General features: G+C 40.2%; 1 protein-coding gene across 1 annotated transcript in view; it reads left to right on the forward strand.

The window, feature by feature from the left end:
* The first annotated feature begins 1,283 nt into the window (after positions 1-1,283).
* The window catches only part of LOC140370359 (regulator of G-protein signaling 6-like), a 44,023-nt gene continuing 26,630 nt past the window's right edge, over positions 1,284-18,676 (forward strand). Inside the window, exons 1-2 of the mRNA XM_072457483.1 lie at positions 1,284-1,585; positions 2,945-3,047. Of these exons, the coding sequence (XP_072313584.1) occupies positions 2,964-3,047 (84 nt within the window). The 5' untranslated portion in view covers positions 1,284-1,585; positions 2,945-2,963. The remainder of the gene's footprint in view (positions 1,586-2,944; positions 3,048-18,676) is intronic.

The following is an 18,676-nucleotide window of genomic DNA, read 5'->3' on the forward strand; positions in this document are numbered from 1 at the left end:
TTTGAACTTTTTCAATGAATGCTAGTGGTTAAGTAGAGCCGCATCTGGCTGTATGTGACAAACATTTGCATTCACATGCAAACAAATAATATAATCTACATGGGAATCTCTGTGGCAGTGAGTTTACTGATGTTGCTCAATAATTTTGCATTAACACAGATTATGGAAGGCTCGGCCCCTTTTATAAAGCAGATTAATGCTGTGTGTCTGTTGGTAGATGGTCCTTCTTATGGCTCCTCTTTCGTAATACTAGAAGTTATGTTGCTCTTAGGTGACTGGAGTGATGATCGGAGGGGAGAGGGATTATTTATATAAGCCTACATAGTTATTTGCTAGTAGTGTACAATCTCACAATAATATGGTGTTGGGGAATTAAATTGTATTTTTTTACACAGAGAAGATGCAAACTCCACACAGAAAGGTCCCATATATTTTACTGCTGAAAAGCATGGAAACCATTCCAATACCATAGGCCAGCAGATCCTTCTTATGTTTGTCTATTAAACAACAAATACTTCGGATAATGCAATCAAATGCCATTCCGTTTTTACTCGTCATGCCTGGTTCACATTACAAAGGCCATGTGTTGGTGGCCCCCTGAGTGTACACACACCAAACCAGAACAAGCTGCAGCAAGATGAGCAGCAATAAGAGGGGAGGCCCACTGGAAAGATGTGAGCAAGATGTGTCTTTGATAACTGGTGAACTGGTTCTGTCAACACCAACAGCTGTGCGCGCCTGTCCTGTGTGTCTGTGTTCATGGTGCATGCATCTGTTCACAAATTGGCCATGCTGTATTTGTAGAGCATCTTCCTTGGGGGCTTTTGGGACCTCATTTATGTTGGGCAGAAAAGGTCCATTTGTTTGGGGGTTGCCATTTAAGCTTGGATGATTCTATACTTTTTATGAAGGAGGAGAATAGCTTGACATGTAGCTCTGTCCATTCTTTCAAAACATAATGTAATGATCTTTCATACACACTTGCTGTACAGGCAAATAGAAAAAGCATGTCTCAAAGAAAAATGTATAGCCTCTACATGTATGCCCAGACACAATTACAGTATATTCTTGCATTGGCATTATGTCCTATGAACTGTTTCATATTTTCAGGATCAGTGGGTGCTGCTGCAGTGTGCTACTACCTCCCTCTGTCCTGGTTTCGTCTCCGCATATACGCTCTCTCCTTTATACTCTAATTCCTTCATCCCTCCCCCTGGTTTCTAACTTGCTATTACACAGCATCTCCCTCTCTCCCTCTCTCTCCCCCCTCGCACTCTCTTTGGCTGGAGCGTATGCACACGGTGGGTGGGTTTTCAAACGACATGTGAGGGTCTCCTCAACTGCCGGGGCCGGCCAGGACTTTTTAGGAAGAAGAGGAGGGATACCGCAGTGACCGTCTCTCGTGTTGCCGCTTCACTGCCTCCATCCTCATTGTCCTCCTCCCGTCTTCTCCTCCACTTCTGCCCATTACACCATGGACCTGCCCGCTGCTTGTTGCTAAGGGGGAGCCGGCCGTGCAAGTGCAGCTGCGGGGAGCGCACACAGCGTGGAGTGGAGCGGACGCGACGTTCATCTGGTTGATAAGGTAATGAGCAGATGCAGCAATGGCAAGGTGACACAGATGTTGTATTAGGTTGCATTCAAAGTCTCATTTTTTCCACAGCGTTTACCTTGAACTATGGCAGAAATGACTACTTCACTAACTTGCCTTTTTAGTACTCTCAAAATGCTTGAAGCTGTGTGCAAAACTGAAGCTTGCATATTTCAGGCATGTCACACTATCAGCTCACAGCCTTCTTTACTCACAGCTTCTTCCACACGGGACCTATCCACTCACTATTGTTCTTCTCAAGAAGGTGCTATGCAATCCATAACGCCTGTCTATCTTTATGCCCCTGAGATGCACACTGCAAAGATTAGCTGCCTAATGTGATCAGACTCCTAAAAGAGCAGAGCGGCATTGGCCAATAGAGAGTGTTCTCTCTTCTGCTACACTGTACTTGTAAAACAAACACTGAGTTAAGAGCAGGCGATTACTTCTGCGCTCATGCATGTCGGTAAGCTTACACTGAGTAATACAGGTGTAAGATGAACAAGCCACAGAGAGTGTCTCCTGTTGCAACAGCACAGCAGAAGCAGCACTTGTTAGTAAAAACTTATGGGAGTTGCATATTTCACAGAACTCTTTGCCTTGGGCGTCCCTTTGGCAAGATGCACTGTTACTAATTGACTTTGTGTATGAACATTTTATACTGTGCCTGCATAAAATCCTGTCAAGAGATTACTATCTTCAATATATCACACACATATAGAGAACACTGAATTATATAAGTAAAAATGCTTGTGTTTTCAACCCATTTACGTCTTGTCAAAAGGTCGCGGAAATGGTTTAACCCGTTTAAATGCTTGGAGCCCTCAGTGGCAAAGGTTAGATATAGCTAAAAGGTCTTATTGAAACAGTCAGCAGCTGACATATGAAAATTCTTATTAAGCAGAATTAAATCTCCAGAGAGTGTCCAAGAGGAAGGGTTGGGTAGTGGGGATGCAGGCTGCAGAGTCAGGAAGTGGAGGTTGTAAATAAATCCCTTATCATCAGCTTGAAGCAATAGGAGTTACATTAGATCTGAGTCATGATTGATGTTAGTCAACACATGAACACAACCAAGCCAAGAAGTCATACTTACCAGAACATAAAATGTACATACTTACTGTTTAAGATCTGTAAGGTGGTTATATGCTTCCTCCACCTGATCCTCTTATCTGTCCCCTCAGTGACAGGCATCTCATTTACCTGACAAACATTTTCAGCAGCTGAATGTCACAATGATGAAAGCCTGGGAGGAATTTTTGCTCCACCAGGGAACAAGCCGACTGATGTTTATCAAATTGTCATTTTACATTCTGCCTGTGTCTTTGCTCATGTTGTGCCACTATTCTTTGACAGGGTTGTTTTTTAGTACAAGATGGCAGAGGGGTCGAGAGAGCAGGGAGCACCCGGCAGCACGGATCCGGAGGAGGACTCGCCCAATATGATTGTCTACAGAAAGGCAAGTGGAAGTCTATGTAGTGGGATTGCATCTCTATGTGGGCAGGATGGCAATGACCTGTGGATAGCCCTGACAGCCCACTGGTTCATATCAGTGTAGTGTCAGGTGTCAGAAGGGCTATCTCTCACACACCATCCCTCTCTGTGGACCCTCTTCCATCCAGCCAACTCAGTCCTCCAAGACACTAATAAGCGCTTCGTCTCCATCAGGCTTTTGGGCCAATGAGAGGTCTTCAGCTAGTGTCAGGGTGATTACCTCATCCTGATGATGGCTCCTTTTCAATAGCTGATTGGAGAGGTATTGGTTGTATAATTACGGAGGATGAGGATTGGAATTGCTCCAGAATTGGGATGGATCAAGCAACAAACAGTGAGAAAATTTGCTCAGAGACCCTCTGTGCTTATTATTTTTCAGCCGTGACAACCTTTTTTGTTCTGGTTTAAACCGTTAAACTACTACTGTGTTGATTACAGTCTCACAGTTTCATCATGCTTCAGGTGGGTGTCCGTAAAAGGCAGTTAGGCCGGGTTCAGACAGCACACACTGCGGTGCTGAAGCTGTCCAAGGGTCTGATTGCTGACCTTGCGTCACCACGAGTTCACACGTAACTAACCGCGTATATAGCAATTACTGGTAAACAAAGCATTATTTACTCACGGCTTGGGATTTGTTCACTCCAATTGTTTTTCTACTTAATGTGTCTTCAAATGAGGGATTATCACGGAAGTTTTATTTTCGATTCATCTCTTGTTGTGATCTTGAATAACCGAGCTGCAACACATTGTGTGACCTTGTATCACTGGTTGTCATAACCGGTACAAGTGCGGTGGTAGTAAAGGTAATAGTGTGAATATATGGGCTTGGGGCTTGATTTTGAAAAAAACACTGGATGCATTTCACCCACGCTTGTATGATTTCCAGTTTGTCTCTTCTTGTTCTGACAACTTTACTGAAAATGCCTGCGGTGGGCTGCAGCAGCCCAGTGATTATTCAATCCAATGGAAAGGATCCGAAGCGCGTAGCATTAAAAGTACAAGAGGAGCTAAGAGTGAGCTCCTCTTGTACTTTTAATGCTACAGAAAGACTGCGGTCACTGCACTGCAGCTGGATGCGATGTGATCCCGGGGTGACACTCCCAATAGGAAAATATCTATGGAAAAAACACATTCAATTTCAGATGTAGTTGACATACGCTCTTTCAGTGGGCAGGTATAACACACTGGCAGAGACACTTATGCTATACCTAACACCAATTTTTAATTTGGCTGATTTACAATGAAAAACAGACTTAAACAACTAAAAAAAAAATCCATAATATTTTAGAAAGCATTAAGTTTTCAGTCCATCTTAAATGCATTTTTGTGGTGACAGATATAAATCATAATAATAAGCAACAAATTCAGCCTAAGACTAATTTACATGACTGACAGTGATGGACAGTCAGTCTGCCAGTTTTAATGCTGAGGTGAAGCTAATGAAGTCGGTGAGATGTTTGTGAGATTTCACCTATTTCAGAGCCAAGTTATCCGTGGAGATGCTTGCAGTACATTTTCAGTAGTTTCCACAAAATTGTAAAAAGATGACAACACCATTCTGAAACTGAAATTAGTGTCAGAGTTTTGCACAACTAGGCAATTTGGCAGACCATGTGTGGTGTTTCTGGAGCTTGTTTAAACTCATAGCATAGCGGCCTGGTAAATCCCTCCGCTACTTCTGCTTGGGGGGATGAATGCTATGAGCAGAGTGTCATCCGTCAGCAGTTAGCGCTAAGGGGAAGTAGAAGTGCCCTGCCAGGAACGAGCTATCCCCCTGAAGAATGTACTGTAAATACACAATCTGTTTGGATTCGAGCGGGTCTCTTACGGTCTGTGCCAGGAATCCTCTGAGTCAAAATAACAAACCAGACCACCCTTATTAAAATATTGGTTTCCAGGCCAGCTGCCAGATATCTGTGTGTGTGCAGTTAAGGCTGTTGTGTATCCGCTCTGTCATTATCATACATGTATTCTAAGAAGCTGTCAGATGAGAAGAGAACATAGTGTAACCCATGTAGCTGTCATTACATAAGGCTCTGCATGCCTCCAGGCAACACTTTCAAGAGGATAGTTCTGCTTGTCAGGATGCAGCCAACAGGGAACGTTCATCATTTCATGTTTTAGAGAAAAATAATTACAACGGGCAATTGATTGGGAGAGGAACGCAATATCAATATTAGCCGGAGCTGTTTTTGCACAGTTACTATTCTCTATACTTTAGAGAAGTACATTCTGTTTAAAACAAGATTAGCGGTCCTTTTAAGGGGGGGCACGACAGTAGAGGCCATTAATATGACGTGACTTGTGTAAACACTGACGCTTTTAACTTAAAAAGCTTCTTAATATGTGCTCATCTGCATTTAGATACAGTAAAAAAAATACTTTGGCTATATCTCACACAACTATTTTTTTTAAAAGCATCACATCAAATATGACCTTGGGCATGTTTCATATACATTTTGTTATGGTATGTGGTGCTTCTTGATTGACTTGTCAAAGACTTTTTTATGTTATTGTTGATTATGACAGTTCATAGTTTGTTTGTTTTCATGAGGCCATTATTAGCAGACAGTAAGCCATCTAAAGAAACTATACCACTCATTCAAACTTGTCTCAAGGCCACATTTCCTCTAAAATACAGTCCGGATCCATTTGTTTGTGTACTGTCAATAGCTTTCTATCACATCTAGTGTTGAATGGTGAAGAAGTGATGCCTGTGCCGTGTCGTCCTTGAAAAGGGGAAGTGAAGCAAAACAATCCAATGAGTGCATGCCAACTCACTGCCTCCAGAACTTCAGTCCAACGCAAACGTCCACACGTGATCTACTACTGGACTGCACTTTATCACTGCATGCTTGGCTGGAGATGTGGCAGGTACATGAATGGATGAAATGTGTATGAGAATGACATGGCATGATTTGAAGTGTTAGTTGTTCTAAGAAATGTAATAAAGAGGGAAAAAGAGGCAATTTTGCGCATAAAGTTGGAGAATGATTAATAGCTAAAGGTCGTGTCTCTAACTGCATTTCTATATCTACTTTGCTCTACTCTCAAATGTGAATTCATTACTTTTTAGAGCTGAGGTAACCTCTAGGCAAGTAATAACCACTCCAAACATAATGTCATGAAAGACATACCGTACTGTAGAGTAAACAACACATCAGAGGCTTCTTTGTCATTACTAGCCAAAAGCTGCTGCTTTCTAAATCAAGACAGAATGTGAGGTCCTTATTTTATTATAATAAAATAATTATTATAATTTTAGATATACACGCTCATAAAATTGTGACTTTTAGTAGATTTTTAAAAGATTTGACCCCAGAATTTACACCCAACCAATGCAAGCTTTTGTTTTCAATCAGTCAGTTTGATAGTCTTTTGATACATTTATTTGTTCATTGCCCTATTTGCCCAGAAATATGGCAAAACTCAGTCAGTCATCACTACCAAATATAACCATATCCATCTGTCTGTGTCTCTGATCCTCTTCCTCCTTTTTACAAATTAATAATTGAATCACATTTTAAGCATTCCATCTATGAGAAGTATCTGCTCCTTGGAGACATCATCCATCATCCTATTCATTTATTTATGGTGGGCCTGTTTTTACCCTCTCTAGATATTTTTATCCTCGTGTGGTTGACTTGGAAGGAAGAATTGTTATACTCCAAACAGCTAGTCTGAATGTGTAGAGGCATTACCATTTAGGACTAACGTCTCACAGGAAGAATCTAGACAGTGAATATGACGTCCCTTATACACTTTGCACGCTCTAAGCTGTTTAAGTTGATGTAAATAAGAGCAGGTGACAGGGAAGAGGGATGACAACGCCATTCAGATTTACTTCAAGATTATTTATAAAATGCAGCGGAAGATTATAGACAAGATCTGTGCGTTTAAAAGATTAGGGCAAAGGCATCGTCCCACATTTCCCTATTGATAAAGGCTATGATTGGCATATGTTTAGACAGTGAGGCTAAAAGCTCCAGTTTTATTCTGTCTCACAGGCAAAAAATATTCCTTTTCTGCACGAAGCCTTGCTCCTCCCTCCTGCTTGAGTGCTACACGTAATTCTGTGAGCGGGCATCTCCACAAACCTGACTAGTATTTAGCCTGGCGGAGCATCCTCCTGCTTGTTTTCCATGGAAAGGTTGTTCCTTTGGCTATAATATTCCACAGCATGGGTTAAAGCGTATCTGTCTCCATGGGGAATGTTCGGAAGTATGGTTTGAAAAAGTGGTGCATTGATATAGAAATTTTAGGCAGATACCGATTGGGCCAATATTTTCTATACTTTGTTGGGCATTTTGAACACTTGCATATATATATATATATATATATATATATATATATATATATATATAATTATATCATTTTAGATATATATTTAAAATAAGGATCAAATCTATTTTAAAATGTTGAGTTAGAACACATTTTCCCCTTCATTTGGGGATTAGATTGGCTATAGAGGCTATAATATATGATTCTTTAAACCTCCCACAATAAAGTTATTTGGAGTAAACATTTATAGTTATTTGGAAAACTAGTCAAATAATCTCCGAAAAAAATCATTGTGTTTATATTTAAGTTTTGTCTAAAACTTTTCTACATAACTTTATCCTTTCTGGGTCTTTTGACTCACAGAGCTGTTGTTCTTTCCCTCGTTTTCTTCCTGTTTCTAAAGGAACGGCAGTGTTAACTCTTTCATTACAAAAGCGTAACATTGCGGACTGATATCACTGGTTTTGTAACCAATGTCTCTCAATTACATTAATATTATCGGTTTACCCCTCGTTGGAACTTTGTATTTCCCTGGAATATTGCTGGTGATGGGCCAGCTCCAGAAAGTTACCGACTCTTGCTTTTAAGAACTTATTTTGGAAAGGTGAGTGAAGTGTCTTGCCCAAAAAACAACACCATTCATGTTTCAGTTTAAGCCTTAATTAAATCTATACGTCTGAGTCTTCTGACTTCCCTTGCGTCGGCCTCCCTTTGGCGCCTATGGTCCTCTTTGTGCTGCACTTAAGATAGCACCGGGCATGTCACTTCATGCTGTCCGAGTGCTTTATCATATATGAACGTTTTAACACAGTCACCACTTGCACCATGGGAGCCTTTATCAGAAAGACACTGGTATGGGCCGGACTATCAGGGTCATGCTCAGGCTTTGTGTTCCCGTATGCTGAGTGCCAGTGTGGGCTGGTTTCTAGTTGGGTCAATAAGATAAAACAACACTAGCTCTCTTATATAAGCCACTCTCAGCCGTCTGTGTGGAGCGCACCTCTCTTACAGCTGAGCTGGAGGACAAACGTATGAAAATCCTGGAAGTCCACAGAAAAAACAGTCATAATTGGATAATAATTCACAGTGTTTTGGCAGCCAGCATGCTCTGTTGACGGGATTATGGGGCCCATAAAGGATCTGAGTGTGAGAAATAAAGGGCTTTTCTCCTGTGAGGGAAGTCCACACACTGCCAGCGTCTCTAACCATGCCGCGCTCATACTGTGTGCAGCTCATTTAATAATGCAGGCCGGTGCTAAGCTGAAAATGCATAGGTTTAGAGCTATAGAACGCTGGTGGAGGCTAGTGTGCTGACACCACTGTGCCCTAGTTCCAAATACCCCCGAAGCCCCCCAAGCTGCCTGTTTATCTGCAAAGCCACGCTGCTTTAAATACCTCCTACTGTACTCTGACTAACTCCAGCCTCTGTACCATGCTCACACCATTAGCTCTGTGGGACACACACTTACCGCTACTGACTTGGACAAGAATCTAACTACGGATCCTGTTTCCATTAAGTGTCTTCAGATTGAAGTGTAACAACATTATATAGGAAACTTTTGGCTTGTTATAGAGTATAGTGATCTGATAAAGAAGTGTCATGGTTGCAAAAATGCTAATGCATATTAGAACAGTGCGTATCAAAAATACAGGAAGAGACAATGCAACATCAGACTTCAGCAGGTGCTTGGAGCGGATGTGGATGCTTTTTCATCCATGTAAATAAGAATCTGCTCATTAGGGTTTGCCTAGTAACATAAAGGTAAAATGAATACTATTAATGTGCCTATGGAGCTCAACTTGTCTGTTGTGGTTCCAGAATAGTTTTCCCATAAACTTAGCAAAAGTTTCAGATATTTTGAGTTTAATGCTGTTGTTGTTTTCAGACCAAGAAAACAAATGTAGAATGTTTTTCATAACTTGGAACGGAAAAACTAATGGGAAAGTTACTTTATGGAACCTGAGTTTTGGGCTGTCACTATTGAGCTCAATATAAAAAAGTGCAATACTAAAACAGTAAAATCACATTTGATTACATTTCTGCCATGTCCGTTTAAATTTTTCTCTATTTGATGTTAAGAGTTATTTATTTTAGTGACTGCTGTATCCAATACAGATGTATGCCTGTATGCCCACTGTATGCCATACAGACCACTAGCTCAGAAAATCCATCTGAAATAATACTTTGAAACAGTGGGTTTGTTAACTGCATTTTTGCGACAATAAATGTCAGTGTTGCTCAAACCCGGCCTGAACATTCTCTAGATGACAGTAGAAAAGCCCTTGTGTAAACCCCGTCTATCGGCATGGCCATAACACTATATCACTAATGCACAAGCCGTTAGCAACCGCATACATCTAAAGTATTAGTATGACACGTGTTCTAATTGGCACTTGCTTTATGAAGCGGTAGCACCATTAAGCTGCAGAGATGGATTAACTAAGTCGACTGCAGTAGTTTCCAAGGATGTTGTGGCGCGAGCGTCCGAGGCTGATGAGCAGAGATCATTAAAGTGGATCACAGAATGATTTCGTTGTGCGGGTAATGCGTGCTCAGGCTGCCATTACTCAAAACGCTTATGAAAATGTAATTGTTGATTGAGCGGTTTACAGTCACGACCAGATGGTTGGTTTATTTATCAAGAGAAATATTGACTTAAAAGAACATTAAAAATACTGTCTGTACACTTATGGAAAAGATTTGGATAGGTTATTTATGCAAAGAGGTAAAGTAATATTCCTCTTGATGAAAAAACAGGCACTAAATATATATAGGAGATTATTACATTTACTGTATAGACAGACAACACTGTATTAGAGCTGCAGACCATTTATCCTTTGTCCATGCTTCAGTTATGCTTTTTTGGGTGGCATTTATATATTAAATCATTAATTTACATGTTGCTCATTCTTTTAAACCACAACATTTTTTTAAAATGGCTTAACAATAAAAACAGGTACATTGACTTTCTCTAGTTAAAAACTGCAGAACTGATTATCTCCTGCCTCTTTTTAACTTCTTGAATCTTGACTCCTTGGGCTGCGTATTGTCTAGTCCCTTGAGATATGATACAAATCCCGATACTCTGAACTTGATAGGATACATAGATGTCCTTTAAACCCGGTGTTAAAAGTTGGCAAAAAATATGATTGTACAACTCTGCACTTTGTAATAGCCTTATGTTGTTTAAAAGTATCATGACACACATTTCTGTATCGATACACGTGTTGTCAAGAAGTTCGTCACAATATATTCCGATATCGATATTTTGAGTACAGCCCTATAGTGAAGAGAATAATGCAATAGCGATGAGTGTAAAATCAGGCCCCACACCCAGTGCAATCCAGGCGTAGCACTGCAGTGGCTGTTTGATGGACATCCTATTTGCTAGCTGTCCGTCCCATCACCACACGTACAAGGCTCAAGCTGGTCTCTGCAGACCCCTAATCAAGAGCTCGCCGCTGCTCCAAGGGCCGAGAGCAGAGGGTGAGGCCTTCAGTCAAGAATTAGAATTACTTTCATTTATCTGCAAGGGCAAATTATTCAAGTTATAGATATGCAGCCAACTAGCAGAAAAATCGAGCTATCAAAGAAACTTAAGTTAAATATCTGTATTTGCAAAAAAATATATATATATATAATACATGATTGAGCAATGATTTCCTGTGTCTTTTAGCGCGTCAGAGCAAAACATTTGGAAAATAGCAGTGAGTAATAAAACTGTGTCAATGGTGCGTTATGATTTTTTCCTCTGTAAGAGCTCAAAACACATCTCAAATGTTAACGCTGCTACAGTCTATTAACAAATCTAAACTACTCTCCTTAAAATTAAAGCAGATTTGTTTCAATTTGAAAAAGGAAAAGCAAATAAACAGTAGGAAACCAGATGAACAGGAACACAGCAGCTACGCTCGACTGCTTTTCTCTTTTTAAATAAGCTGTTTCTGAGGCGGGTCTTGAAATAATGAATTGTTGTGGGGAGAGGGAAAGTGTCATATATCTCCCCCCTGCCATTAGCCAACATGCTAGCTCTGCACTATTGAAGCAACAATGGAGAAACAACTATATATGGCAAAATGAAAAGAGACTATATCTCTTTGGAAAAAAACAAGCATGTTTTATCAGTTGTTCTGCCGAGTGCTGCGGTTAAGAGATAAAAGAACCTTTGTTCTCCTCGAAATGGAAATTCTAGTGATGCAACACAGATTATGCACAGAAACAGGAACAGTTGACTTGTGTCTGCCACTAACTTATTTGAACTTATAATTACATATTTTTCTAATGTAAATGATAACCTTGAAATACTAAATTATACAAATCTTAAATGCTATGTATTTTGTTCATCTGTATTTCATTTGTATTTGTTGCTGTTGCTTTTTATATACCGTTTGCTTTTTAGACTCAAAAATGTACTCTATTTTGTGAAGGTTATTTTGATTTCTTACTTGGCTCAAATAACACATCTAAACAATGTTGTCACCGGCCGTAACTACAGAAAATGATTATGCAAAACCACATTTTCAGTCTGCTTTACCTTTATGAGCGTCCTTCACCTTCTGGTTCGATTGTTATTTATTCACTGGAGTTGTTCCCTCTGACATTTTGAACCATCAGTCAGAAACCAAGTCTGCATCAACAACTGCACCATCATCTCCATTCCCCCTTTCCACTGTATTTTCACACATTTACGCAAAAAAAACAGAACTTTCATAACATAGAACACAGAGTTAAGTTGTTTGCATAGAACACAGAACATAGAACACAGAGTTAAGTTGTTTGCTTCTCCTATGCACAGTGTCAAAACTTTATCATGTAGACAATGCGGCGCACCCTGAATAGGCCCAACTCATTCCCATCTTTAAATGCTTCAGTAGGTTCTTCTCTATTTCCCAGAAAAGGAGAATAACAAAGGATCTGGTCTCATATTTGCACGCACAATAGCCGTTAATTACCTTTAACAAAGACTGAGAATATATCACGTACTCAGTTGAGCAACCTTACAAATAAACACACGTAATTGTGGCACCATCTGCACAAACTCCCGAGTGTCGTGTTCACTGAATATCTAAGGGTGATACATATACATAAGGGTAATACATATACATAAGGGTAATACATATACATAAGGGTGATACATATACATAAGGGTAATACATATACATAAGGGTGATACATATACATATACATATATAAGGGTGATACATAGGAATGAGTATCCTGAAAATAGCAGTGAGGCAAAGCAAGCGAGGACAGAGGTATCATGTGAGCCCAGGTAATGGTCAATCAGGGATGGACGCTGCAGCGCTGTGAGTGGCTCTAATTGTCTCTGAAGGGATGAGTCACCGGGCTCCAATGTTAATCGCTGTGATTCAACTAAACACGTCTGTGAGGCATTTGCCACCGCTTTAACAGCCCTAACTTCTGCTGTCACTCCACCGCTTCTATTAATGTTCCTCCAATAATTGACTGCGAGAGTTTAGATGCAGCAGTCACAACCACGCTTTTCATAAATATTATAATAAAGCAGTGGGAAATCAAGTTCCCGTCATGTTTATAGCAAGCTAACCGTGTGCTGACTTTGCTCAACTGCTTTCCCATTATCCCCGTGCTAATTCCGTTCTGCACAACTGAAAGCGTTACCATGTAGAGAATTGGAGATTGCAATTGCTGTTTGGAGATGAGCCAAATTAGATTATTGAGCATATTGTGGCTGTGAGTTTTTAATAAATTAGTGGACTGATTGGTCGATGGTGTCTTTTCTATTAGTTAATTAATTGTTTTATTGAACTTTTATATGGAGAAAGAGAAGAAAGGAAAAGATGGCGTGAGGTAAGTAGAGTTTTTGAGTGAATTGTGAGTTTAATCTCTCTTTTTATGAAGTTTCAAGTACTGCTCTGTATGCATAGTTATCTCATCATGTACTGTGCAGTCTGAGTCAGACCTATAACATCCAATCATAGAGATCCTGAACAGTTTTGAGATATTGCGCCATGACTGCTTTAGTCATGTAATTGATGCACAGGGCATGTCTCCACTCGAGCAAGGAATTATTTAGTCAAGTACAGCCCTGGTATATAGTAAAAAATAAAAAAAAATATTAAAAGCTGCAAAAAAGTGCTAAATAAAGAGTAGCTACAGTATAATTGTTCAAACAAGGGTATTTCATGATCTTTCTGCACTTAAAGGTCCCATAACATGCAAAATCGACTTTTCAGAGCTTTTAACCTTCTTACATTGCTATTTGTGCTTCATATATGTACCCAGAGTGTTTTTTTTGATTGATTCCCGCAGTGTTTAGCTATATTACAGACTATCTCCTTTCCTCGAATCTCCAAACTGACGGGCGGTGGGTGCAAGACCGCGTCATAACCACAGGCACGCGTCACCATCCCCCCTCACCCTCTCCCCCTCCCGCCTGCCGCTTCCCGCCCCCTTCCCCCCGGCTTCGCGCTGCTGCAGGCTGCAGTGTCTCCCTACAAGCCCCGGAGTTTTTCTGCTTCGATTTACGACGAAACACGGCTCAAAGAGGCCCAAAACTTCATTAATGATATCGCACTCTTTACTATTATCACAATGGTGAAGGTTTATGTGGCAATTGATGCAGCAACCGGGAAAATAAACAGAGTGAAGTTCTATCCGATACCGAAAAACTAGGAAATAAGAGCGCGATGGACATAAGACTTTTATATCTATATATATATATATATATATATATATATATATATATATATATATATATATATATATATATATCTGTTCTGCGCACGCTGTAGAATAAACGCCGCGCACCGCGGAGTACACAGCTGTGGGGCACGCACTACGTCACGGGTTGGGCGGGGGAGCCAGATCGCTCTTCGCAAGGGTGGGGGCGAATATCAAACCAAGCCGTTTGCATTTCCGGGTTAGTGAGGGGGTCCAAGGTCTGGGTGATATTTCTTAACTATTATGTTAAGGGTGTTGCACAACCCTTATTATAATCAATTATACACTTAGGATAGACTACGAAACGTGAAAAAAAGCATGTTATGGCACCTTTAAAGAAGACATACAATATTTTGGAGTAGACCGGGATGGTGGGCCCTTATGAAGAGGAGGGTGTTGAGGAGGTTGTGTTAATTGTTTTTATGGACTAGAATTCCTAGGCACTGTCAAGGGTCGGAGGGTGTCCGGTTTGGGGACCACAGGAACTCATCGCTGTTGTTTGCAGATGATATTGTCTTGTCCTCCATCAAACCTGGATCTGCAACATTTCACCGTAACTTCCCGTTTTCAAACAACCGTTTTCATTTAGGCTATGGGTTTTTCATTGTTGACATTTTTGCCCGGGGTCTGAATTTGTTTCATTACCACATGTAAATTCAAAGCAGTGGGCAGAGATAGGGGGGTGGTGTACTCAAATACAGGACAATGCAGAATTACTCAAACATGCATGATTCAATCGAAATACAACTCGGTGATGAGGAAACATCATTATCACATGGTTAAACGCTTGTACAAGGCTATTATACATTATATGGCCCCTTTAAATGTTTAATTGTAAAGTACATTTGTGTTATTTTAACCTGGATCCATGGATCAAAAAATAATGCTAACAATACAGTATCCAAACACTACATTTGAGAGGCAAGTGAATGAATAAAATGTTTCTGAATGGTGATACGTACCCTTCAAGTTGAATCTAGCACAACAGTCTTTGCTTTGAACAGTAATTGGTCTGGGTGAGATGTGAAAGGGCTCAGTCCTGGTGCATGGTGGTGGGGGACAGTTGTGCTGTGGTAACATGAGAAGCATCATCCCTGCGCTTCATACAGAGCAGCAAACCCAGCTCATGTACATTCATGCCTGTACACTTTTCCATTGTCCAGTTTGCATAAAAAGAAATGTGTTTTTTTCCCTGAATAATCAGTGCGTCTATGGTGTATCGCATAGACCTCATGCACTTGGGCGGACAAGAGGAACATGACTGATAAATGTCTACTGAACTATTATCCCAGGTCAGACTAGTAGAAGTTTAAATTTGTGAAAATAATGATTAATTAACTAAAGTATAGAAAATCTAGACGAACTGTGATAAGTCCATATAAGATAAGATAAGATATTCCTTTATTGTCCACACATGGGGAAATTTCATTTTTGCAACGCAGGTAGATACAGAGGAAAAGGAAGGAAAAGATAACTTAAGGAAGTTAAAAAACAAACAAAACAAAAAACACTCTTAATAGAAGAACTCTTATAAATAAAAACTCCTATAGACAAAATCTCATTTCTTAATAAGGAATGGAGGGGGAAAATAAAGATAAAATAAAATAAAAACAGCGTAAGACAAGATAATACTAGTAATAATGGTAAAAAAAACACTCTATTTTCATCAGTTATATGCACATGAATGTGACATTATTGCATGTGAGTATGACAGTAATTGCACATGAATATGACGGTATTGCACATGGTTAAGTCAGTATTGCACATGGTTAAGTCAGTATTGCAAGTGTATAAAGAGGCTTGTTAAGTTTCATGAAGAATCTTAAGGCCATCTGCAAATGTGATTAATGGATTTCTCCTTCTCTTAAGTTGATATATCACTGTGTTATGTGATATTATCTGGTTTTGAATATAAAGCCTTAGGTTTTTGTTTTTGTTTACTATTTATTTATTTTACAAAAAATCTAAAGTTGAGTCCTACAGCAGGTTTTGGAGCTCTCTTTGTAAACTTCCTGACAGCTGTCACACACAGATAGCACAGAGCCTGACAGAAACGGAGTGAAGAACTCTTCACCTCCGTTTCAGTATATCAGAGCACAAAGAAGCACTAGTCCCCTTTTCTTACACAAGCCACTTCAATAATTTAAAACCGTTTGATGACTATGGTTGCAAAAGTGTACTTTGTGGACATAATCCATGGCTTATTTTCCTGCGTATGGCAACAGACGAGAGCTTTACGACCGTTGATGTGGTTAGTGGACATTATGGGAAATCAATCATGTGTGTGAATAATGCTTGATGCCATAAACCAAATAGTGCAGCATTGATTTTTTATATGTAGCATTGATCCCGACTCATTTGCACTCAAAAACATATTCTTGCATCAAACACATTTTTGCCTGTGATGCGATTTTGAAGCACCTCCCACTTTCATTTATTAAAAGGCGATTAGAGGATGATGGTAGTGACACAGGCCAGTGCTGTTGACTTCTCTGATGCAAGTTCCTGTCGGGGGGTGGAAGACTAATCCCCAGACACAGCGTAGGACACAACACGAGGAAGAGAGAGGGGCACTGCTGAATGAGCCAACAAATGTACCTCCAACAAACGTACCTCCAACAAACGTACCTCCAACAAATGTACCTCCAACAAATGTACCTCCATAAATGTACCTCCAACAAACGTACCTCCAACAAACGTACCTCCAACAAACGTACCTCCAACAAACGTACCTCCAACAAATATACCTCCAACAAATGTACCTCCATAAATGTACCTCCAACAAATGTACCTCCATAAATGTACCTCCAACAAATGTACCTCCATAAATGTACCTCCAACAAACGTACCTCCAACAAATGTACCTCCAACAAACGTACCTCCAACAAATATACCTCCAACAAATGTACCTCCATAAATGTACCTCCAACAAATGTACCTCCATAAATGTACCTCCAACAAATATACCTCCAACAAACGTACTTCCAACAAATATACCTCCAACAAATGTACCTCCATAAATGTACCTCCAACAAATATACCTCCAACAAACGTACCTCCAACAAATGTACCTCCATAAATGTACCTCCAACAAATGTACCTCCATAAATGTACCTCCAACAAACGTACCTCCAACAAACGTACCTCCAACAAATGTACCTCCATAAATGTACCTCCAACAAATGTACCTCCATAAATGTACCTCCAACAAACGTACCTCCAACAAACGTACCTCCAACAAACGTACCTCCAACAAATGTACCACCAAATGCTTAAATGTGTCTGTCAGCAATAACTAAAACAAAGAATGCTCTGTACTGTGTTTAGAACCCACCACTGTCATCCTGCAGTTGACAATCTACGTAAGTTTTATGTCTCCATGAAATGCATCAAATCAATAAACTTAAATTCAAAACACTGATGTCAAACTAACCCTGGTTGGCCTCAAGGGGCTGTCAGTGGTCTCACACCGGAGCTAATAGGGACACAGGTCCACAGTCACACCTGGTTGTGGCTGACAGTCCAACAGCACAGAGGCAAAAGCAGTGGGAGGATCTTAATGGGACACAACAAAGCTATAAAAATCCTCTTTTCTGCTCGTAGCCATGACAGGAAATCCATGCACATCGAAAGGTCAAGGGCCTCTCGTAGCAACTGATTGCAAGTAAGCAAGTACACAAAATCTTTGCTTTCTTTTAAGGGTTGAGACATCTTTCCTACCTATAGTAGACACTGTGCACAAATGCAGAAATTTCCTAGATGAAGAACACAATTGTTACTAATTGAAATCAAATAAGACCTGATGCATCGTGCGGCTGCAAAGTGTCTCTCACACTCGGCATTATCCGTTTAACCGTTATAATGACGGGATAAAAACATGTGTGAAATGGAGGACAGGGCAGATGGGACTTGAGTTTTACCACTGAACACATCTTGTCATCTCACGTCAGTAGTTTTATTGATTATTGTGCATCAAAGTTTCAAAGAGAGGAAAATGGTGTGACAGGAGCATGACCGGGCTGCCTGTGCAAATACTGAAAATGCACCGTCTTGTTTCGCACAGTCATGAACAGACTTGAGGGTCCAGAGGGGCCAAGGCAAAACTGGGCACTTCCCCATCTGTGAATCAAATTACCACAAACTGAAGGACAGGGTGAGTGGTTTTGTTAGAGGGACGGTGCCAACATCAAAGACAGACAGATGGTCCTGAGGTTTTCACCACCTCAAACCAATCTCCTTCAGATATCATTTATAGGATTAGCAGCTGCACTGGCCCAGATATGAAGCCAAAATGAAGACATATTGATCCAGACACAGTTTGATATAGCTTTCATTTGAGACTGGGAAATATGTTGTTTAATCATCATTATGGTGAGGTAAGATACACTCACAGTGTACTGCAGTGTTCCAGATTCAATAAAAACATAAAGTATATAGTATACTTCTTTACCCCTCTAGCCTGCAGACACTTTCTCTTCTAAATTGAGATGGTGTGGATTCAAAGCTAACTGCGTTGTTTCCTTTTTGTTGATTTGGCACTGGCCAATCACAGCCATTTATCAGTTTAGTTGAAGATACACTGCCTGTCCAAAAAACTGTCCAAAAAACAA

The sequence above is a fragment of the Eucyclogobius newberryi genome, unplaced genomic scaffold (assembly GCF_026437365.1).
Source record: "Eucyclogobius newberryi isolate DKJ021-1_F unplaced genomic scaffold, fEucNew1.0.hap1 SCAF_21, whole genome shotgun sequence".
NCBI lineage: Eukaryota > Metazoa > Chordata > Actinopteri > Gobiiformes > Gobiidae > Eucyclogobius > Eucyclogobius newberryi.